This window comes from Opisthocomus hoazin, chromosome 2 (assembly GCF_030867145.1).
Source record: "Opisthocomus hoazin isolate bOpiHoa1 chromosome 2, bOpiHoa1.hap1, whole genome shotgun sequence".
Lineage (NCBI taxonomy): Eukaryota > Metazoa > Chordata > Aves > Opisthocomiformes > Opisthocomidae > Opisthocomus > Opisthocomus hoazin.
In genome coordinates this window covers 124,256,327-124,280,827 of record NC_134415.1, presented here as the reverse complement: position 1 = coordinate 124,280,827, position 24,501 = coordinate 124,256,327, and the positions used below count along the sequence as shown (strand labels likewise).

The window sequence follows — 24,501 nt, the reverse complement described above, 5'->3', positions numbered from 1 at the left end:
CACTGTCAGCTAACCAGTTTCAATACAGGGCTACCTACAGCTCATACTGTCCTGAGTTACATTACAATAACAAATTATTTTCCCAGTGCAGACAGAGCTTAAGTGACCTTTACAAATTATCAAGCTGGGATAGAAATGTATCTGCTAATGTATATATTTGTTCTTCTTCAAGTCACTTTCAAATGAGTGTTCTATTTACCACTTAGCCATGCAAGAAGTTCCCAAGTGACCTGATTTGCTTGGTGCAAATGATAAAAATATCACTTCAAAAGTATAAATTTACCTCATCATAAGAGGTATCATAAGTAAAAAAGAAGGTACTAATAAGAGATATCTTCAAAAACAAATACATTTAATGCCTATGAAAGAAAAAGAGTGGCACATTTTGGGAGCTGAATGTTGACTTACAGATGGAAAGACCTATTAGATCATTCATTCCCTCTCTTTGCCAAGACAGGAATGTTTCCTAAAGAACATTTCATACTCTTCTGCCTAGTCTAATTTTAATAACATAAGTACTGGAGTTTCTGTCACTTTCCTTAAGATTCTATTCCACGCAGACACAGCTCAAGCTCAGGAAATATTCCTTTTTAAGAACACCATCTAAAACTTCTTGATTGCTTTATAAAGCAAGCAGAAGAGACTGGCATATACAGATGGGAGTATTAAGTCACAAAATAGTGGTCTGAGACAGAGAGGGTGTTCAGCGGTGGGAGGGACGTGGGATGTAGGAATCCTGTAGCTCTAGAAAGGGCTATCAGTGGGCTGATCACTGATAAAAGTGTTAGCTATAACACACGTGTGTGTAACGACTGCACAACCAGTCCTTGGCATTCATCTGTCCATAACCATGTTCTGTCCGAGTACTTCAGCCAGACTCATAAAGCAAGGTTCATTTATCTATTTTAGGTACTTTAGGATGGAATGAATCATGCCCTAAAAGTGTCTATTTCTCACCACTGACTTTTAAGTGAATCCGTAAGCAGGGTCAGACATAGACAACTATAGTGTGTATGTCTAGAGATATGATAGAGCTGAGGCTCAACTCAGTTGCCCCATGGGTACTACTTTCATGTAGGCAGTCAGGTGTATATACCTCAATGTAGAAACATAAATTTGTAAGATGAATCCCACCCCTATAATTAAACGTGAAATAAGCCTCATTCTCTGTGACCATGTTTGCATAACCACTCTTTATGTGCTTTCCTTCCTAATTCCTCATCTATATTTTGCTTTAGCATTGCAAAAGCCAGAAAAAACATTGAGCCCAACACTTTTTGCTGGGAACAAGAATGAAGTGGCCTTCTGGAAAGGTTTTATCCTCTTCTCCCTACGCCAATGAACCACAACATCCTCACTCTAAACCACAAAAGGGAAGGCTTGGGAGATGAACAAATGCTCTGCCAACTCTGCTCCCTCAAACTTGCTGGACTGCTGTGTTCGAATTGCATGATATCTGCCTTTCTGTTACAGAAGAGAGAGAGTTCCAAGAACCACAAACATCAACAGGGCTGTTGTCAACACTTCTGCAAGATTGATGGATGGCATCTGCGCTCAGGTTGGAATGATGTGACGGCAAAAAGCATCTCTGGTGGCTTCCCCGAGCTCCAGGGGATTTCAGGGAATTCAAAGAATGGCAGGTCACACGTCAGAGGACTGGCTGCAGTCAGTCGTGCGCTCACTCCATCTGGAAAGCTGCCATTTAGTAGAACACCACTGAGTGGGGAAGGGAGTATGCAGAGTTTGTGAACTTCTACAAGAAGCTGCACAACTTCTGTCTGTACTCCAGCAGTGTCTCCTCTGTCATATGTGTCCCCATACCAGATGTCTCTAGCAGATGATAGATCAAGCTAGCCTGTTACATTTGGCCCAGGCAGTCACTCCAGATGGGTAAGACCATGGCACTGCAAGTGTAAAAGAAATAGTCTTAGAAAGAAGCCGTGACTTTCCTGCCTGAATGGGCACAAACTGAGGCACAGGACGTTCCGTCTGAACATGAGGAAGAACTTTTTCCCTCTGAGGGTGACGGAGCCCTGGAACAGGCTGCCCAGGGAGGTTGTGGAGTCTCCTTCTCTGGAGATATTCAAGACCCACCTGGACAAGGTCCTGTGCAGCCTGCTGTAGGTGACCCTACTTCGGCAGGAGGGTTGGACTAGATGACCCACAGAGGTCCCTTCCAACCCCTACTATTCTGTGATTCTGTGATTCTGTGATAGCCTGCATGGAAAAGCTCAAGCTGTTATTTACATAATAATTTACACAAGTTTTGGGGTTTTTTTTTTAATTAACCAAAATTCTTAACAGTTTTCTTAAATATATTTCTTCAAAAAATACAATCTTCTGTGAGATCTTTTCCACCTTAGCTGACATACGTACAAAACCATGCTAGCTAGTGGGTTAAATCCCATTCCGAGAGTGGTAACAGCACAGACACATCACTGTCACAAGAATGCTGATTTACATAGTGTGATCAGTAGATCTGCTCTGACAGATTACGTACTTTGTATCTTTATTAACTGTGCATCATTTTTACATTCTGTTCCAGTTAGCTTGTGACAGATAACTATTTTTTAAATCAGATGTCACAGAAAAGAAATGTCAATGTGGAAAAATAAATACATTACTCAAGCTTCTTGAAAGTATTGAACTAAATGACACATCGACTTAAACTGGTAAAATCATGGTGAGTAGCTTTAAATAGGAATATTTTTGAAGTAAAAATATCACAAAGCATTAGACATTTTATAAAGTTGAGTTAAATTAGCATTAGAAAAATTATTACTCTTACGTTTTTATTACATATTGAGCTGGATCTGTCTTCCTCTGAAGTCACCAGGAATATTAACATCAATTTAATTAACTTCAAGCAAGATTTAGCCCGGAAAGAGTTATTCTGCCATGAATAAAGAAGAAAATGAAGTCTGAATCTCAGCTTTTCCAGCAAGGCACTGAACTCAGATCCACAGAGATATTTAGATACCAATCTCCCACTGGACAAGAAATAGCCAGGTAAATATATTTAGGCGCCTGGAACTCATTAGCTTTTATCCATATTGAACAAAAAATGTATTCACCATTTCCCCAGGCAGGTGAATAGTAAGTATGGGAATGTGAGAAAACAGCAACATAAAATCAGTATTATAAAAGAGGGTAACTCAACCCCTGCAACGATGAGGGCAGGATTAATTTTCCGTCATTCACTATGAACTACTGGAACTCACGGCTACTCACTAGAGGCCACGGGCAGCTCGGCGGGTGGCCAGCGGTGGACTTTGTACGCTATTTCTAAAAGCCATCTCCTCCAAAGCAACGCAGATCTGCTGGCTGGAATCACCGGGCAGGATAGAGCCAGCCAAGGTGCCACCAACTGAAACACCTTGTTTAAACCCTGGGTGACATTCCGACCTGAGTTATACCAAAGTTAATCAGAGGCACAGAGATTCTAACAGGATCAGAATCTGGCTCGGTGTCAGTGTGAAGACTGTGGTCACTCACTGGAGCATCTCAGATTACTAACAGATTACACTTCACATTGCTTTCTTGGGTCTCAAAGGAAAACTAGTATTGCCAGGAAAGTTTTCAATTACCAGCCTTTTTTTCGAGTGTGTGTTATATGGATCTGTGCGTGCCAAGGTGACACAGAAATATTATTTAAGATTTTTTTCCCAGAAAAATATGCTAACTGAATGAGGGGAACTTGTTTTTTCCTCTCTGTTTTTATCCCAGTTTAAAAAATATAAGGCTGTGCCAAACGAAAGTTCATCGTCTCTTTCATTCACCTTGTGCCTGCATCTGGAATTTGCTTTGATCCCAAATATAACTTGTTTAAATTCTGTAATCACGGCATAACTTAGGATTTTTTGGTATATGTTACAAGTCTTCCATAGTTTTACATCATTTTTAAAAGATACACTCTGAAAGGTAATCTTATCTCAAATTAGTTTTATTATATGTGGTATTTAAGAAGGTACTAGACGATTCTGTTCTCACAGAAGTTTCTTGCGCGTATTACCACAGAATGAACCATGGGAGGAAATTTTCCTTGAGATCCTCAAATGTTATCCCAAAAGGTGCTTGAGGTTCAAACTCAGTTGCTACAGAATAGACCCTGTGGTGTGCCCAAACCCTGCAGCTTTCAAGGAACATTGAGCCTCAGAGATTTTTAAAAAGGCCACAGCAAACTCGTCAAAGGTTTTGTGTCTCTCCATGAGTCTGGTTTGTCAGTGGGTCTCATCTCACATTCACTGAAGGTTTATCACGAACCTTCCTTGTAGTCAGAGATCTCTAAACCTCCTTTGCTTTAAATGAACTGCACAACTCCTTATCTGCTAAGCACCTTTATTGACTGGCTTCAGACTTGCTGGAAGAATTCTACTACAGGAGATGTAAAGATGTTATGTGACAGACAGCAGGAGGTGAACAAAGATCTTAACACCAGACAAATGAGAAATCAGCTGTGAGTATTTCTTGCCTCACTACCTCACCACCTCACTACCATGCCAGTGGGCCTTTGTGGACGTTGTCGTTTTTATATCTGAGTATCTCAGAGAATTAACTAGAAATAAATGTAAGTACCTCAGATGAAGTCCTATTTCCTCATGCTTTCAGAGACAGATGAAAGCTCACTGTGGCTCTGCTACAAATGTTTCTCCAGACCCCAGTGTTTGTGAGACGCCTTTAATTCCATAATTGAAGATGATTCTATTACTGGCAAATCTCATAGATTCAGCTTTGTATTGCCCTCTGATAATGTCACAGACACTGCTGAAGAGCAGATGTATGCTATAGGAGAGGAAGAAATGAAAAAAAACAGCAAAGAAAGTCCAGTCTTCCACACGAGTAGTCCATGATCTCAAGATGTCTGCACAGCTGGCAGAACACACATCATCCTTAGTGAAGCATCCTCTGAGCGTTTCAGTCACACTGAGGCAGAATTTTCTGCATCCAAAACACATTTTAGGTTGCTAGAATCCAGCTGCAACATAGTTTTGTTACGACATTTAAATCACCATTCAGAATGTAGATAAGATGGCTGAGCTAAAGAATAGCTTTATCAGTTTCAGTAAAATACATCCAGAAGACAACAAAGCAGCGAAGCAGCATTATTCTAAAGCAAAACAAAAATATCTTATACAGGCTCTGCAAATCTGTGGAGCTGCTGGGATTGTATTTTAATGTAATCTATTCATTCTAACTACTATGGGTAAGAAGCTACCACTAATATATGACACAATAATGCTGCTACCGCTTTGAGGAAGTAGAGAACAGTCAGAGCTCCTGCTGAAACAGGTATGGCAGTGTGGCTTCTTAAGCGTGGCCTGGGCATCTCTGTTAGCAATGGGCAAGGTAAAATCATTAAAAAACATGGTTTCACTGCAAGCACAGACAGGGAACAAAAATTTAGGACTTGCCTAAAAAGGGAACTTCTAACCTGCATATATGACTTTTTAACTTTTACCTACTTCAGTCATCACTGCTGGCTTGTCCTTGATGAATACAACAAAGTCTTGATTTTGAATGTAATCTTCATGACATAATCTACAAAAAACAGGTAGCTGTGAATATGATATGATTAGTTGAAAGAAATTTGGGAGTTCTTTTGTGGTACTCACCATCCTCAGTAAATACACCTGGAAAAAGGATACTAAAAAAATTCTTACAGCAGAGGTCCAACTGCCTTCAACAAGAGGTCTGTTTTTCCCAGGCAGCAGTATGAAAATATATAAGGTATAAAGCAGCCAAAGATGCAGAATATGTATAGTTAAGTTTACATCTTTAACCATAGTGATTTTTAACCTTATGATAATTTGTAAACCTCTGCCCAGTGCTAATTTATTCACATTATTATTTTATGTAAACAGCAGGAGACACAAGTTACATCAAAGCAGAAAGAAGATCCTAGCAAAGCAAGAACTACAAAAAGACGCTGGGGCGGGGATCCAGCTACGTGTATGTAAGCTTCTAATGCCATCTTAGACACTCTAGGACTATCTAGGGATCATCTCTTTGTTGCCAGCTGCCGCTCCAGAATGGCACTACTCTTCTGTAGGTCCTACGCCATATCTGTCAGCCTAGTCCGGCTGTCTCAGACATCCCAGGGCATTGAAAATAGTGATGGTTGCTTATATTTAAGTAGTGAAGCCCAGCCTGGCAATTTATGTCCAGCAATATGCAAGCTCTGTCCAAGCTAACCCCAGAAAAGGATGTGGTGAGGAGGGAAGAATGGAGACACCCCAGGCAGTCCATCTGAACCATCTCTGGTCTGGAAACAATACAGCCGAGCCAAACCGGCGTAGCCTCACACAGCCCCACTGCGTTACATGAGTTTATTGGTTGGGTCTTTGTCAACTCAAGGATCTTTCCATGACGTTATGTTACATATTGTAGAAACTGCAGAGTTTAGGGAAACAGGATAATTTTGGCTTCTTCTTTGCATTTTGGCTATACGATGAGAGAACAGTCCTCAGATACACGTGGCTGGGAAGACCAAGATAGAAATCAATATATATTTGTAGCCAGGAAATCTCTCAGAGTAAAATGAACACTAATCAGCTGTCTTTGCCTCCCAACTGTTTTGCTTTTTTTAAAATCTCACCTTCCTTCATTCTCTTGTAGCTACTAACAGAACAGAGCATGATTTCCTTTTTCTACTTTCCTTTCACAGCCATTTAGGATCTTGTATCTTTGAAAGATGCTGTCCATCAGAGATTGCAATCTGCCTTGTACAGTTCTCAGGTATGTTTAAATCTTCTTTTATCCTTCAAAGGCTGGCTGAAAGAAGTGTCAGGTCATTATTTCAGGCTGTAGCTTAATACTTAGGCTTAACAGTGTATGATCTCTCTCCAGCCTTCACCAAAGACCTTCATTCACTGAAGGTCAAGGTATTAGAGTGTTATTTTTAAATATGCTCCCAGCATTGAAGAGTTAAAAATAGACTTCTACAAAAACGTACAGTAATTGGTTAAACCTTGTTAGCCATCACATGAAGATGATAACTCCTCCCAGGAAAAGACATAGCAAAAGCAGCTTTGACATGGATTTATACTTAGAAGAGCAGCTGCAGGCTTACTGGGAAGGAGTTCACAATAGAGGCTCTTGGATTATTAGCAGAAAAAAACAATTTGATTCTGGAAAGGAAGGGAAGGAGATACAAGAAAAAATTTACCTCATTGTGATCTGCAAGCCAATACCATGGATTCTCTGCTTCGGAACAACTACCAGTAGACAGAAAGCTTTAAAAGATGGAGCTGGGAAAGGCAAAGCTGCTGAGAACTGGCCTCAATGCTTTATATCAAGCCATCCACCCCATGCATGGAATTGCCTGGACAGATGGGAAGCAAGTGATACTGACTGCTTTATACTATCACAACGGAGAACTAAAGTTTGGAGACTCAAGTGTTGTTGGTCAATTTGAACATGTTCATGGGCTTTACTGGGGCCCATGTTGCTCTACAAACGCCCCAGCTCTGCTCGCTGTTCAGCATAAAAAGCATGTAAGCGTTTGGCAGCTGGGCTACAGCACTGCAGAGAAGAACAAACCCTTGATTTCGCAGACTTGTGAAGTTGGTGAGCCATTTCCACTGCTTTCTCAGGGCTGTGTCTGGCATCCAAAGAAGGAGATCTTGGCTGTGCTTACAAAAAGAGATGCTTCAATCTTGCATGCTGTTCGTACTGACAATACTAGAGTTAAGGCAGATATCAAAAGCAGTGGGCTTATCCACTGTGCTTGCTGGACCAAGGATGGTAATCGTTTGGTAGTTGCTATAGGCAGTGCGCTGCATTCCTACATATGGGATGATGCTCAGAAAACTCTAAATACCTGCTCCTTTTGCCCAGTCTTTGATGTGGGAGGTTATATCTGTGCTATAGAAGCCACACTGGATTTCCAAATTGCTGTAGCCACTGAGCTTCCTTTAGATAATATCTGTGGTTTGAATGCAGGCATTGCATTTGATATGCCATCTGGTACAGAAACTGGTTCTTTAATTTCACAGTCTGCTCTGGTGCTTGGTGATGAGGAATACTCTATGGACCTCCGAAGAAAATCCACAGATTCAGACAGATCCGGTGTTGATTCAGTTGCTTCTTCTTCGTCAGGTCCTGTGGATTTAACCCACATCCTTGCAAACCGCCGTCGGTCTGATCCCAGTCCTCTTATTACTCTGAAACGCAAAGACTCTGCAGCAACAAATGGTCAAGATTCTTCCCACTTGATCTTGGTGACTTTTGAGAGGAAGGTAACCACCACCAGAAAAGTCACCATCCCAGGTATTCTGGTTCCTGATATAATGGCTTTTGACCTTAGAGCTCAGATTGTGGCCGTAGCCTCTAATACTTCTAACATTGTTTTGGTGTATTCAGTAACGTCTTCCTGCATGCCTCATATTCAACAAATCCAGCTGGAAAAAAATGAAAGACCAAAGGGCCTATGCTTTTTGACAGATAAACTCCTATTGATTCTGATTGGCAAGCAGAAGTTCCCTGAGCCTAATGTCATTCCATCTTCAAGTTCAGACAGGTATGTAATGCGTCTGATGATCAAAGAACTGATGCTGGAAGAAGATTCTTCAGCATTGCCTGAGACTAAACAGAATATGTCTTATAACTTTGAATCCTCTGTGAATATTCCTGGAAAAAGAAAGTTATTTGAAAATCTTGCCACAGAAGACCAACATCAAAGCAGGGAGCTGTTAATACCAAGAAGCACAGTTATTCAATCTCCTAGTGGCAGGAGAAGACTCATCCAAGAAGTAAAGAGCCCTAGTTATGAGCAGAGCTCTTCATCAAGTGTGAGTGACCTGGATGAAAAAAGGCTCCCTGGTGACCCCTCGGTGGCCTTGGAAACATTGGACGCTGAACCTACCAATCGTTCAGCATCCCTTCTTGGTTTTGGAACACCTACCAGGCTTTCCAGCAGACCAACTTCCCCAAAAGTGCAGTTCAGTGTGATCCAGGAAACATCAAGTTCTCCTAAAAACAACAACTTGCCAAGTGAAAGAGGAATGAGTCACATATCTAGAAATTTAGAGAGACTCTGTGGCAGCTTCAATGAGTTACAACTGAGTCTTTCTGAAATAATGGACATCGCTAAAAATGGGAGAAGGATATCTTTAGCCTATCCATGTTCACAGGAACCACCTGTCATTCATATCACTTACCAGGTAACTTTTTTGTCAGCTTAAAAATATTGTGATAGGACATTGAATTTTTAAACAATCTTGTATTTATGTAGCTTTAAATCAAGAGGATGCAGTTTAATTCTTATCAACACATGAGAAATGTAACCTGAGTTTGACATCAAACTTAATTTAAAATGGTATTGTAATTTGTCATTGAAATAGTAACTCAGGATGATGTGGTTAACTTAGAGGATACTTGACATGGGAGATCTGCCTCTGTTCTTTCTTCTTTGATTATGCACAACTGTGTTGGATACTAGCTGATTTTGTGTGCGTCTACCAAAGAGAGAGAACAGAGCCAAACAGTTGTTAACGTAAAAAAGGTTTGTATGTTAGTTTAGTGTACAGATGAGCCTATGAGTAGGGTGGTACAGTAGCCCACCAGAAACATAATAAATTCAAACCCAAGCTCAAATCCAAAGTTTGAAGATAGCTAGACTCCCGTGAAGGCTGAAACAAAGTATTGAATCTCAATTTAGGGAAAATTCAGGGGGGCATGACATGAAGTTGGCTTATTTTTACTTTACTTTCTCACCACTAATCTTCACAGAGCTGGACATACTCAATCTGTAAAAAATATTACCACTTCAAATATTCTGAAAAAAAAAATCTGTCAATATGCAATTATCATTTCATGAAATAAACAGACGGATGTCAAATCATCATGTTCTTATGCCACCCTTGTTTTGGCAAAATTCCTGCTGGCTTCTATAAGAATTTCAATTAACGAATGTAGGTTGGGTAATTATTTCTGCCCATTCTTCCTTTTATTATTAGCAGCAATATTAACATTATACTGATAATATTTTTGGTCATGCTCATGCCAGTGGTATTGCTGCTAAAACTGGTGTCCCTTTCAGGATGTAGATGCCAATTATGAATGCATTCTTACTTACTGCAACATAAGCAGCATTATGTCAAAGTAATTCCTGACATTGTGATGATGCTGAAGCCTGTACTTCTCAAACAAATTCGACTTCCTTTTACTGTAAAGGAATCCACGCAGACATCTAAGTACCCCTCCTTAAACACTCATTAAGGGAATGGTGACTCAATTCAAACATATTCATTAGCTTTTAGCAATCGTTTACTTGGCATTTAAGCAGATTCTAGCATATTAGGTACTCTGGATAAAAGCAAAGCTTTTGATCTGAATTAGTCAATAATTTAACTTGAATACATTATACAAATTCTGATGAAAAAAAGCAATGTCTATTTTAAATAATTTAGGATTTTATTTGCCAAGAAGAAAGCCCTTCTGTTCTTCAGAATGTTCAAATTAATTCTGATTTCTTAACATAAATCAACTTATTTATTTAGCAAGCAGCCCTATCTCCTGGATTCGATCGGATTAACCTTTCCAAAGAGAAGTTTTGCTTGCAACATGTAACATTAATCTAAGATCTCAAGTCACTGTGCACGTTTGCTTGCACAAGCAGTAAGAATTAATTACCTTGTTTTTTTCCTTGGAAGAAAAAAAAAAAAAATAGTGCTTCTAAAATACTGCTAGACTAACTACATTTAGAAAGAAAGACTGTCATTTATCTGAGCAGGTCAGTTTCTCATTGAGCCAGCAGAAAGCACAGCTAGTACCGCATTATAATGACTCAGAAAAAAGTGCCACTTAACGTCTTTCCAGCATACATAGCTTTTCTGGGTAAGTCTCACAACTAATGCCTTGCATAGTTCAGCCCCTCTCCTGAAACCTAACAGGATCACATTATGATGCCAAAAAATAATCAAAAATAGACTGATGGCAAAAAGCTCTCCAGACAGACAGGGAAATATTTGCTTCGTAGGCAGCTAATAATTTTCTCAGCAAATAGTTGTTTTGGTTAATTTGGATTCAAGACATCTGAACCTTGTTCCTCCTTCAGGAGTTGATTAGCGCTCTGTGAGCTCACAGACCAGCTGGGCTGTGGGTTCCAGACAGGCTCTGTGTTCACAGTGCAAAAAGTCAGGAAATAGCTTTATTGCCTTATGATATAAATATCAGCCTGTGGAAAACATTCTAAGCTTTAGGAGCACTGCAGTCCAGTCAATAATATGGCCATTATCTTTCAGCTTTTTCTGCCAAGTGCATGTCTTCTTAAGTGTTTGTATAATCCCCAGCACAGCAGCGGCTCAATCTTGATTGAGAAATCTGTTGTACTATAAAATATAATGATCGGTACTGCATAACCATATTTATGCATTAAAAACATAAAAGGAAGCTTAAAACATAATAGATAAAAATGTAGCAATAATTAACGGGCAGTTATGAACACTGTTGTGCAGAAGCATTATTGACATATTTATATATGTTTCCAGGTCTGCTTAGAAAACCATAATATCAACCAGAATGTGTCTTACTTAATAATTTATAATGTCTGCTCACTAAATAGTCTTCAAAACCTTTATTTATTCCATTAATGCTAGCCTACCTATAACTCCTCTGAAGTCACGTCCATGCAGTACCACCAGAATTTATATTCTTTGTAGCCCATAGCCATAAAAGAAAAACATGATCACTCACACTTTGGAAATGTCACTGCACTATCACTCGTGTAATAGCATTCAGCCACCAGAGGTGACTTGATCATTCAACCCTGAAAAGCAAATATTATTGCTCCTTCATCACATACAGACTTGCGATTCAGGACAGTGTGGGAGGGCGGGCAGACAGACGCAATAAGAAGCTATTATTTAAAAAGAAAAAAAAAAGAGAAGGGATGAGGATCAGTCACAGATTTGTTTCTGTTTCATTTTGCAAAAAGACACTTTTATCATCCTTTTCCCCCAGAAAAGAAACAGCTGCAGAATATTTAAACTAGACTCTTTCAAAAGCTAATTACAGTGGAAATAAAGCCAATCTGGATTTGAAATTAATGGCATTTAGGCAAACATCTCCAGAAGGAGTAAGATTCATCTTAATTTGAAGAATATCTTAAAACTCCTAGATTTTGCTCACAAGCGGTATTATGCCAAAAGTTTATAGCACTGAAAGCATATATCGTATAATTAAACAGGAAAGAAATATCTTTTCAGCAATTAGTCACCATGATTTCCTTTTCTTAGCGCTCACCAATAATTGTATACGAGTCAATTTGTACTTTTATAGCATCTTCAGACAGTTTACTATGGGAAACTTTATTGCCAAGGTCAGCTGTAAAATAAACAATTTTTTTACACAGAGCTGGGAGATGAATAGAAAGGATCCAAACATATGGCAATAAAGTTTTTCTGATAGAAATACATGAAGTAGAGATAAAGAAGGGGGGTATAAGGGTGGCACAGTAAAATGAGCAAAGACCAGGCTACAATGATCAGCTGCAGTAAGGCCATGAACCTTTCTGAAATCCAAAGGGCAATTTTGACTCAGGTTGAGCAACAGAAAGTAAGTCAGTCATGAAAATGATGGAAGAGCGAGGTGATATGACTGCTCCCTGGAGTAAGAAACTAGTCAGCCATCCTGAAGTTTAGAAGGAAGAGATTTAGGACGACTGTAAAAGAAAGACCTGCAGTAGTCAAGAGAAGGTGTGGTTAACGCATGGATAACATTTTGAGCAAAGCTTGAGCAATTTGTTAAGAACAAATTCTGACAACAATGTTCTGCAACTGATCAATAGCAGACAAGCAGGGTTTCCGGAGGAGGCACAGTACCTTTTACTAGAGCAGATGATTTGTTTGTTGGATACATGGACGCAAAAGAAAAGGATTATGTAATGTTAAAAATGAATACAAGCTTTCATATTGTGCAAAGAAAGTAAAGATCTGAGTTTAAAAAACCCCACACTCAGAACATAAAGGTCACGGAAGCACAAGCACGAAGACAAAGGGTGTATCTTAGATCGCAATATGCCTGGAACAGTAGTTGCAGAAGTATTAACAGGGAGCCAAGAGTAGAGAAATCCTAGCATTGTATCATTTGAAATGCTGATGTGCACTATAAATGCAAACTGCACAGGGATTTAAGCATCCCTCAGCACCTTAGATCTCTTCCAGCGTAAACACTTTACAGGCTTATGCTTCTCTGACAGGTTAATTAGGGTTGCAACTGGAACGTCGCACATAAGGGCAAGCAAAGATATTAAGATCTCCACCAAAATAAAATCAGGATCCACCAAAGTCAAACAGGAATCACAGCAACAGTAGAAATCATGACAGGAAAGGGGAGTAGTGCAGGCTAATTAATACTACCTGTGGCAATGCTGCACAAGGCTTAATGAGACACAGTACTTTGAATGCCAAAAATCATAGTTCTCATTCCTCTTCAGTGCTCTTCCTTAGCTATTTAACTCTCTTCTCATTGTCTTCTGGGCCAGAGCCCCGATGACTATTTAATTTACGAGTTTTTTCTCATTCCACAAGATAAATGTGGGGGCAAGTCAAAAGCAAGCTGACTAATGGGTACTAAGGTATCAAAAATGAAATTACCAATGACACAACATAAAGAGCTGAAAACAAGGGTTTAAGAAAATCAAAACAGAGTTCTAGACAACAACAGCATTATTCACCTTACAATGCAGAGATGTGACTGACTAACCTGATACCTTTCATTTATAAAAGAACAGATTATTAACACAAAGGATATGAAGAGTATTTAAACTACCTGTAATTCAGTACAGTACTTGAAATTGTGCCACAGCAGAAATTATTTGTTGAACAGCAGAGAATAGGGATTAATAGAAGAAATATAAGATGATTAAGGAATTAGCTGGAAGGAAGATAGTAAATGGTTATAGTAATATAAGAGAAAATGGAAGAAATTTACTAGTGGATTTTCTCATGATTGATCTTCAGGCTAATCTAGAAGTTTCCTTAATGATCTGATGAGCTATGCTAACAAAATCTGCATATGGCATAAAGTCAGTAGTATTTTCTATAGAGGATCAGGATACCGCACCTGTAATTCAATGACCTTAGCATCTAGAATTAAAAAAATGGATTGAACTAATACGAAGTGCACAGTGATATATTCTAGGATTAACAGAAGGAATTTCTTCTGTTAACTGGACATTCACTAGCTGGAAACAACCAAGGATGACAAAAGCTTGCACATGTTAAGCGCCCACATGATGACCATGAATTAAAAATGTAATAGTTTTCATGAAAGAACAGAGGCAGTCTGTGGGTACATCCGTGAGGTACGTCCAGTGAGTAATGCAATACTGGGCAACACAGCCGTGAGGCATCATGTAGAAAACCTTTTACATTTCTAGACACCCATGTGCAAGAAAGACACATTCAAACTGCAACCGATCACTAACCCAGTGTTAGTAAGACAATTCTGATTGGTAGCATATTCTTAGTTACCTGTTTCATCAGTCATTGAGTTTAAGTTCATGAATTCGCATCCAGGCAAGCGTAGGCAGTGCATTAGGAAACACAAGATAAATAGTGAAAAAGGTCAAGAGGCAGAACTAGCTGGCTGCTCACTGGGGTTCAAAAAAAGTGATAGACGTGTTTATTTGTTGTGCAGACATATGGTGTATAACATCTGATCCAGGAACCCTTTTTGCCTCAACAAATGATTTGCTTCTCGTATATATTTGCATTCCAAAACATGAGTTTTGAAAGCCAGTTTGGCAACGCTGTGATGGGCTGGCTGCTGCCCAGAAGACCCTTTATAGGCTACAAAATCTGGTCAAGGGGCAGGCTGACATGGATGAAGGAAAACAGTTCTTGAATTCATGATTTCTTTCTGTTGTTTCTTTTGTGGAGGGAGAGTTGGACTTGACATACTACAGGAAGTTGGCTAAAGAAACTGAATCTGAAAATATCCACTCACTTATGTGCAAAAATATTTGTTTCTTCTGTGATTAATATGTTCTTTGTTTACTAACAAACTTTGGTTTAGAATGAAACAACTGACTTTAAGGGATTTTAATCTGAGAATTGCAAGTCTTCTGGCTTCTCTTGGAGATAAACAGCAACATAGCAAAACCAGATACATATTTTGGGAAGAGGTGGATTAAATTTAGATTTGACTAAAAAATTGTCTTTCGGTTAAGGCATGAAAATGGGAAGTACTAAGGTGAGATTTTAGTTGTATTTCTAACTCTGTCACAAATTACTTCCATGACCTTGAGTAAATCTCTTAATCTTCCTGTATAATGGTATGATCATCTACAAAAAGGGAATACTAATGGTTACCTACCTCTCAGGAAGGCATGGGTTTAAATCAGTTAATCTGATATGACATGTGTGAGCATATTCCTCAAAGAGAAGGCATGTTATCATCACTTCAACTAAACGTTCAACAAAAAGCTTAAATAATTAGAAGATTAAAACAGAGAAAGATTCTCGACCTGACAGAATTTGCCAGCAGACAAAAATAAATGTAAAGATGATTAAGTTTATCATTATAAACAGAAGTACATGACAAAGACAGAGAGAATAGCTAATGTGAATGCTCACAAGTGATAAAAGACAACTCTGAAACTTAAGCTTTGAGGTGTGCACTTGAAAAAAAGCATGGTTTGGATAGAAAATAGATGCCATGCAGTTTTCTATCTACAAAAATATCTTGCATTTCTAATGGCTGTTTCAATAACTTGCAAGTCTAAGTAGGAAACATACTAGAATGAAGTCATCGTTAGTACATACTTCCATTCAACTGATTTCAAATAAACAGAGGCAGAGCTGGATTGTTCCCTGATTAATCTTAAATTGAAGTGTATCTACCTGAAAAAATGAACCACTTGGGTCAAGGCAATGTGCCTGTCTCGTTTACAGTCCACCTTTTTCTAGAATTCATTAACGGAAGTACAAGTCTGAATAAATTCTGCTATTTTGACCTGAATTCAGGAAAATGAAGTAGTTGTTAGATGTGCTAACCCACAATATGCAGCAATGAAAAGCTTTGCACAGATACCTGTACAGGCAAATAGCATCTATGCAAAGTAAATGCAAAGCACAGGCTCACTGCTGAACATTGAGCCCACTGAGTTTTAAGTGTATTTAGGTTCAATAGAATAGAGTATGATATAATTTGAAGAGACCTAAACATGATAAAGAAGTTCTGTTATGTAGTTATAGCTGTAATAAAAAGTTATGATAGGTTTATTACTAAGAAAATGATACTTCTTTGATGCATTGCTTAGGTATTTCCCTATTAATTACACAGCAACAAATTTCTGGCTGTTTTGACTGAGGAAAGAGATGAGAAGACCTTTGAAAGTTGGAAAGTTTACATTTTTAACAGATATTTTTACAGTTCTTACATCTTCAATCAATCATAATATGTAAATAAATAACAATCAGCCACAGGCTAGCTGCATATCCAACTTACAATAGAGCGGGGAAAAAATACTTCTGCAACAGTTGGACAGCATTCTGATTTACAGAATCCAATGTGGATGCATGACAGTGTACGTGCTACGTACAGAAAAATGAAAGTGGTTGATTTAGAAGGGTTGTTACACAGCAAAGAAAGCACATGTTCACTGAGAGAGTGACTGAGTCAAAAGACAGCACAATTAGAAACGAAGACAAGCATTAAAAGAGACATTTATTTAGTCAAAGGTTAGATTACCATGCACAGAAATAGAAGATGCAGTTGTGAATTCATTCAACTGGAAGTTTCATATTAGCAAGAAAGATTCAAGCATATGAAGTAGACACAGACAAGGCAGGACTAGAACAGGAGTTAGGATAGATGACATCTTTTCAACCCATTCTAAAATGTTAACTTGGATACCTGCTGAATGTACGGAACAGAAGGGTCTAGGAAATGGGATAAACAGGCTGTTTATTCAAATAAGTGAAATCTGCAGGCATTGCAAACATAAGGGATGCCAAAGGAAAAAAAAAAAAAGAACACATGGGAACTACACAGGTGGAAAGCATGGAGAGGAAAGCACAAAATTAAATTCACAGGACAAACTATAGCAAGATTATTTTGAAGAAAATGCCCAACTCACATATATTTTATAATGGTATTGAGTCACTGGAGAATTTTTAATGCTAAGATGACTTTTAAATGATAGCAGATAGGGAAATATAAATGCAAATATATATCCACTCCATAACCATATGAGCTCAACTGTTTTGTGGTCCTTGCACTTTGCAGTAATCAGAATGACAGAACACAGTGGTGTTGATTCGCAAAGCCAGCTAAACTTCATGAGCACAAATAAGCCACCTTTACACCCAAGTGTGGTCTTTTAGTGAACGCCAGACAAATTCCAGGGCTGTGAATCCATACACTCCCCCTCTCTCAAAGAAAGTCACAAGATTCACAAGCTACCTTGTTATGACAGCTTTTCAGAGAGACTGTTGCTATGTCCAGTCTCTCTGCAATTCTCTCTGTGCCAGAACTGAGGTTATTGCACTGGGGTGGAATAGCTGACCAATGACTGTCAAAACCACCCACGCGTACAGCTGAAACTGAGCAGAGTACTCATCTGCTCTGGTTGCATCTTGGACAACTTTATTCCAGGCATGATATATTCCCTTCCACTGAACTGACTCTTCAGGCAGAAAGGCCCAACGGACACATCTATGCATGACCTAATACATTATATATCCAGGGCTGATGCAGTTTTGAGCTGTATAACCACATGAAGCAAAAAGCAAAGAGGCGTACTCCTCTTCACATGGGACTAAGAGACTGCGCTTAGACTTGCACTACATGATGGTGTCATCTATAAATTGTAGCAAAGACAGACAAAGAAAAAGCAAAATGACAAAGAACTGAAAGGAGTAAGAGCGGAGGAATGGTTAAAAGAACTCAGGCACAATGTCTAAGCCTTTAACAAGATCTTTTCTTTCACATGCACGCATTTGAAGAAAAGTTTTTCGAATGGAGCAGTTACTGAAGAAACAAAAGATGTTCTCCTCTGTGATGGCAAGATCCCTTTGAATTTAGTCCAGCAGCTGTTTGATCTGCCCATAATTGAAATGAAACACGGTATGTTCTTTTTATTTCTGGTACCTGGTTTCACCTGAGATTTTTAGTGTAAAAGAGGCATTTGTGGTAGAACAATTACATCATACTGCAGTGAACTGAGATAGCTAACTTTTTTTGATAAGTATGTGTTTTACTTCCTCTGAAATACGGCAGTGTCTCTTGAAATCACTTAAATGCTAAATAACTGCAGAACTACTTATTACTAGAGTAACAGGCTGGATGCCTCTACAGTGGAAGGCTGAGAAAATAATCAGTACGCTGTTTTACCTGGAAATAGAAATGCTTCCTTGAGACCTTTTTGGTATATTTCTTTGCCCATCTTTACAAGCATGTGCCAGACCTCACACTAGAGAGTAAGCATGAAAAAAATTAATTTTCAGGATATGATATATATATGTATCATGTAGCATTTGGGATTATTTTAATGTAAGACAAACAATGAAGCTCAATGTTCTAATTTGCCAGTCTCACATTTCTACCACCCACCACTGATTAATTTGCAAGGACAGAAGCAGCAGACTGGTCTCAGAATTTCCTTGTCCCTGTCTGTTCATGTATGCTAGCTTCTCAGCAACACACAGACTGTTATTTTTTAGCCATTTCTCTATAACGCTTCTGATGGCTTCTCCCATCACAGTCGAAGTATATTATGATCTTACGCTACACCATAGTTGTCTGTAATTATGATGTCCTTGCATGGTTTCCACACTGAGAGATCCATAAATTACTCTCTGTCTTGCCCCTTGTCTTAGCCCCTGACAGGCTGAGACACATTGGCTTCATCAGTATACTCTGTCTTATGAGAAATGAATTCAACTGTTAGTGAAATAAAAAAGAAAAGGAAAGTAACAACATAAGCTACAGTTTTCTAAATAATGATGGTTACATACCAAACTGCTATATAATAGGCTTATTGATGAAAAAGAAACCAGGCCTGGGATGTTACTGGTGCTGGCATGAAGTACAAAAAAGAGATGTAAGACAAGCACCATTCTGCCATTCGTATTCTGCTTATCTCCTTGTTGTTGATGAGACCCAAGAATGAAGAAAAGGGGCTACAGATACACCACAGATCAGGGGACCTGCCTTTTTCCAAGACACGTTGGGCCATTTCAGCTTTCCCCTGGCTTCCAGCAGTTTCTGAGACTTGTTCCAGAAAATAAGGATATGTAGGTTTCATATTTTTTCAACAATCTCTGTCGACGGTACAGTGCAGTGGAGGCATATGTGAAAAAACTCCACCTGCTGCAGAGGCCTGAGCTATTTCCCGGCAGGCTTCTGCCCTTGCATGGCACAGAAGATGCTATTTTTAACCTGTACTTCCAGTCCTTGGTTTTGGAAACAAATGTCTATAACGAAAAAAGCAGTTTAGAATTCAGTATGAAAATAATAAATAATGGGCCTGAGGAAACTTATTTTCAGCTCTATAGAACAGTTGAATATTCAAAATTTAATTAGCAGAATACCCCTCCTCAGTTTCATGCATTAGACTTCAGAGATATCAAAATGACAACGTCTCAGAATCATCCTAACATGTCCCTCTTTCTGTTCAATGTGGTGCTTGGCGTTTCGGAAATTGAGTCTGCTTGTTGACAGCAAAAAGACCAACTGAAACAAGAATCTTTCTAAAACTCACCAAAATCTTGCAAAATTATCAGGTTTGGGGCAGAAGTAGTTATGTAGCTCTTTATTCAGTTCTGACCAGTACAGGTTTATATTCCTAATTATTTCCCTTGCCACAAGGCATGGATATTAAATACAATGTTTAAAAATATCACTCCTGTCCTTTAATACTGTATAATTAAAGGGGACGTAATGAAGAGCATGCTTGTATTGCAATGACAGCCTGGCATTTTTTTTACTATGAATAAACACACTGGAATATACTGGGAAAAAGAATTTCATGACTCTAGGCCAAATCCATAGCCACAGCAAGGCTATTAAGATCATCAGAGTTACTCAGGCAATGAACTTGGCCTCATCGTTTGCACTGTAAGCCCAGGACTGTAATACCATTACCTGCACTAAATATAGCCTGTCGAATAGTGCCCTGGCGTTGGCACACAGAAGTCATCATTGTAAGAACTGTGCATAGCAGAAGGGTACTACATTCTGCACAAGGGTTTTACACCATTTAAATATTTTGTGGGATATGCTTCAAATCCAGTGTTATCAATGACACAGAGAATTTCAAACATTTCAGTGGATGAAAATAAAAAGTCCCATGAGTTTGACAAAAGAGTATGCTTTATCAGTTTGACCAACAATCTAACTATCAATTTGGACAGCAGAATTTCAGCTTTCAGGCCCACAGCTTACAGAATCGGAAGTCTGTCCAGAATTAGAAAGAAAGTATTAAGAGTAGAAGATTAAAGATCCGTGGTTTGGAATGACAATCTTCTTATGATGTAACAGGTGACATGACAACATGTGAGAGTGTAGCAGCCTGGAAAAGTGCTTCGTTAATAGTACAAGGAGGGGAGATTTGCCTTGTCCAGGAACATGCTTTGTTGTGACTGATAAAAATTAAGCACGGTTCTTCTGGATTTTCTACACTTCCTTTTTTCACATTATTTTTCAAAACACAGTTGTACCTGCCAAAATTAAAAATTTAAACAACAGAACGTATCAGAGCTTTTTTCTACACTTCCTTTTTTCACATTATTTTTCAAAACACAGTTGTACCTGCCAAAATTAAAAATTTAAACAACAGAACGTATCAGAGCTTTCTTTACTTCATATCCCCCCAGCTAATGCCCCTGCTCAGTAATGACAGGATCATATGTTCCAAGAAAAACAAGGGCTCCCACAATGCTTTTCAGTTGCTTTTCAGTTTCATTTTCATAAAACGTCAAACTGAAATAAAGACAAATAGAGAATTCACTATTCTCTATAAGAACCACAATATCCAGTCCGAAAGGAAACAGATGAATCACTAGGGAAAAAAAATATGGTACATATAGTTTCATTTTCAAGCTGACTTGCAAAGGAAAGTAGAAGAAAAAAGGGAGGAAGTAAGTTTATTTTCTGCTTCTATGCAATACAGAAAGTGAACCTGAATGGTTTTGATGTCTTCTGTTTTTTAATCTTGCCTCTTTTTTTTTTTCAGAAAAAGAAGGAGTAAAAATGTCATTCAGATTTTGTTGATTCTCTTATCGAGAAGATTCGATAAGTAATTAAAGGCCAAGAAATTGTATCAGCTTTTGTAAATGATCTTTTGTAAATCATGATATCTTTTGTACATCATCTTCATTCCTTCCATTTGCTAGATGAATTTGCAAACATACTGAACAATCTTGGCTTGACAGTAAAGGAGATGGAAACCCCTACTTCCTTCTGGAACAAACAGAGCACAATCATCTTCCTTGACAACTTTTTCAGTTTTTATGATCTCTTCATCATTTGGGTAGAGCAGATGAGCAAAAAGGATAAGAAGAAGTAGATGTCACTGGAACAAAAGTCAGCACGGAAAGGCTGGCTGAGTTTTCAGAAAATGGAGATACTTACAGTTTATCAGAACTAGCAAAGATGCACCTTGTTTTTCAACTTAATTTAAATAAGGGACAAAATGCCTCCAACCTTTCAAGACCTTTCATCTAGCCCCCCTTTGCATTTACACCAAGGTGTGTTTAGCACGGATTGTCAGACCTTAATGTCATTAGCGTAATAAGGCTTTAGTGCACAAAAAGAAAGCCTGCTCTGCTCGTGTGCTGGCTGACTTTTTAAAACGTGCTTGTGCATTTTATGTAACCAGAGCAGGACACTCATTTTCTTTTTTATCTTGATTTTTGTAGGCTCTTCTTGGATTGTGCTTACTGCAGACAAGGACGGCTTTGTGCCATTAATATTCCAAGCAACAGAAGAGATAATCATAAGGGATGGAACTGACAGTTCAGAAGTCTGTGGAGGTCACTCCTACAAAAAAAACATTTCAATGCGACCACCGAGCAGAGTGACATAATTTCTGAACAAAGAACACTAATGACCTTCTTTTCTAATATAATACAGAGACATTCTGCAGAGTCAGAAACTGAGTGACCAGAAAGCTGTCTTCACTACTTTCAATGTATTTTAACTGTAAAATCTGTGGCATGGTTACACTATAGCTAAATCCTAGGGTTGGGTGGACCCTCATGATTTCTTCTGAAGGATCAGACCTAGAGTGAAGTTTACCACAACGGCTGTTACTCAGGGCTGCCAGCAGACTGGAGCAGAGAGACTAAGCTCTACTTTAATTGTGGTCAGGATGTTCTTGGAGGAAAAATATTATGCTAAAAATCATGCAGTAACAACAAATAGCTAATACAGGTGTACAGTCCACACAAAAGCTGAAGAAAATACAACTAAAGAGCGTTACATTCATTAAGGAAAACTGGGAAAGGGGAGAAAACAAAAAGCTTCAGGCTCTTTCGCTGTTCCAGTTGGATTCCATGGAAACCTGTAACGTTTTCAGAAATGCTTAACTTTTATATGAAATTTTTATAGTTCATTTACTAAAAAGGCTGCATCACTGTCTCATGTCAGTGTCTTACACAGCACGTAGATGTATACATGCACACAGAAGAGAAAGAATAAATCTTGCAAGGCAAATTAAGGATCAAAGACATCATTGAACATTAATTATATTTGGCTAAATGCAGGTGTCTACACCAAACTTGTCATTTAGACTCCTGTATGATCAGTCAAAAAAAGAAAAGCAGTTCTCCAGCAAATCACTTATGCCCTATCATAGACTTCTAAAACTGATGGTGCTGAACCATCTTTGTTAAGTAAGTAAGTGCCTATTCCTTTCAACTGACTGCAAAAGCAAGCTGGGGTGACTAGTTCAAATACAAACACTGTATTTGTAAACGATGTTTAGCCAGATGAACCTCACCCTCAGAGACAAGAGGCAACACAGACACATCTGAGGAGCAGGCAGACAGATTCATGGAAGTTAAACTGTTATGATTACAGTGACAGAAATAGGTATAAGGGAACAACTGAATGAACTCCCTAACTTTTCTTCCTGTAAATGCAAAGAGATGGGTAAAGTGTAATGAGGAGCATTTTGTTCTGCTGGATAGGCCCCAGCAGAAGCCATGGAAAGGAATGTCCGCTTCAGCCTGTACATTCAGGGAAACATAAAAGGGATGAGACTTATTTAAGCTACTATTAGGACTTCTTTTCCACACTGTACAATTTGGGTCTTATTAATACTCCTGGTGAGTCTCTTTTTGCTGCCTGGGAACCCTGGCAAGCCTGTTTACAGGGCACAGATATGCTAAAATCCAGTTGCAATACTTCTCCCCACACCAAGGCTGGCTCAGGAAGCTAGATCTATGGTCTGAAGGCACTTAATGAGTTTGGAGGTCTGGCATTAGTACCACTCCAGTGATGCAACCACAAATCTCATGAGGAACAGTTTCAATTCCTGAAAAAAGGAAACAGTTTCAATTCATTGAATTAAATAATGTCCTTCTTATGCAAGTATCCTCCCAGAGACAACTCAAGCATCATTCTAAATCACCTACAACCACAGGTAGGCAATGTAGCTGGGTGTATCTGTACTACCTTGTTCGCAAAGATCTTTAAGCAACCTCAAAGAGCATTATAGCTTGTAAAAAACCCCAAACAATACAAATAAATCTGACCTTTTAACTATTAAACGCATCTATTACTTTACAGCTACTTGGTTAAATGGATTGCCCGCTACTTTGCATTAAAATTGTATTCAAAAAGGTATTTGTATTATTACTTCTTTAAAAATCTGGGTTAAGTTGTGCTTTCCTCCACTGAAATCAGCCCAAATCATTGAAATCAAGTAAATAACACAGAGGTTCACAGACTTCGTATGGTGAGGGAAGACATTCTCAGATTTCTGAACGACACAGCACATTTTGAACCAGCAGATGTTTCTAATCCTGCAAATACACTTGAACAACATCCTAGTGTCTCACAACAGTATCTGGTATTTACAATACTTAGGCTATGGCCAAGTAAAATAAAACTTAAATCATAACTAACTAGAATGATGGGAGAACATATTTTAGAGGACTACTTAGGCTCAAGAAAAGGAAGAACTAAAAGAAAATTTTTCTCACAAATATTTTCTACGTGTGGTAGTTCTCAAACTTTGGTCCATTTGAAATGAGGCTAACGAAACAGAAAAAATGTGTTACCTGGAACAGACCTGCACTCTAAACTTAGGAATTTCAGGAAAAATGGGATTGAGCCCATCAGGTTAATAACACACCAAGACACTTTTGTTTGTACCATATACTTTCTTTGAGTTCATTATATACATTATTCATAAGGACTTCCTTGTTGCTAGAGAAATACTCACGTTCTACCTTTTGTCATCTTCATGCCTTAATGCTGTTGCAACAGCCAAAAGGGGAATTGAGAAGGTGAAAATCCTAACTAGCAGAGATCAGTGAGTATCTAGGC

At 38.6% G+C, this 24,501-nt stretch overlaps 1 protein-coding gene across 1 annotated transcript; it reads left to right on the top strand.

Moving 5' to 3' along the window:
* Nucleotides 1–7,171: 7,171 nt before the first annotated feature.
* LOC104332410 (WD repeat and coiled-coil-containing protein) lies at nucleotides 7,172–22,366 on the top strand. Its single transcript, XM_009937820.2, has 3 exons — nucleotides 7,172–9,161; nucleotides 17,952–18,072; nucleotides 21,867–22,366. Exons 1-3 carry the CDS (start codon nucleotides 7,242–7,244, stop codon nucleotides 22,031–22,033), a joined length of 2,208 nt encoding a protein of 735 aa, XP_009936122.2. The 5' UTR covers nucleotides 7,172–7,241; the 3' UTR covers nucleotides 22,034–22,366.
* Nucleotides 22,367–24,501: the final 2,135 nt, after the last annotated feature.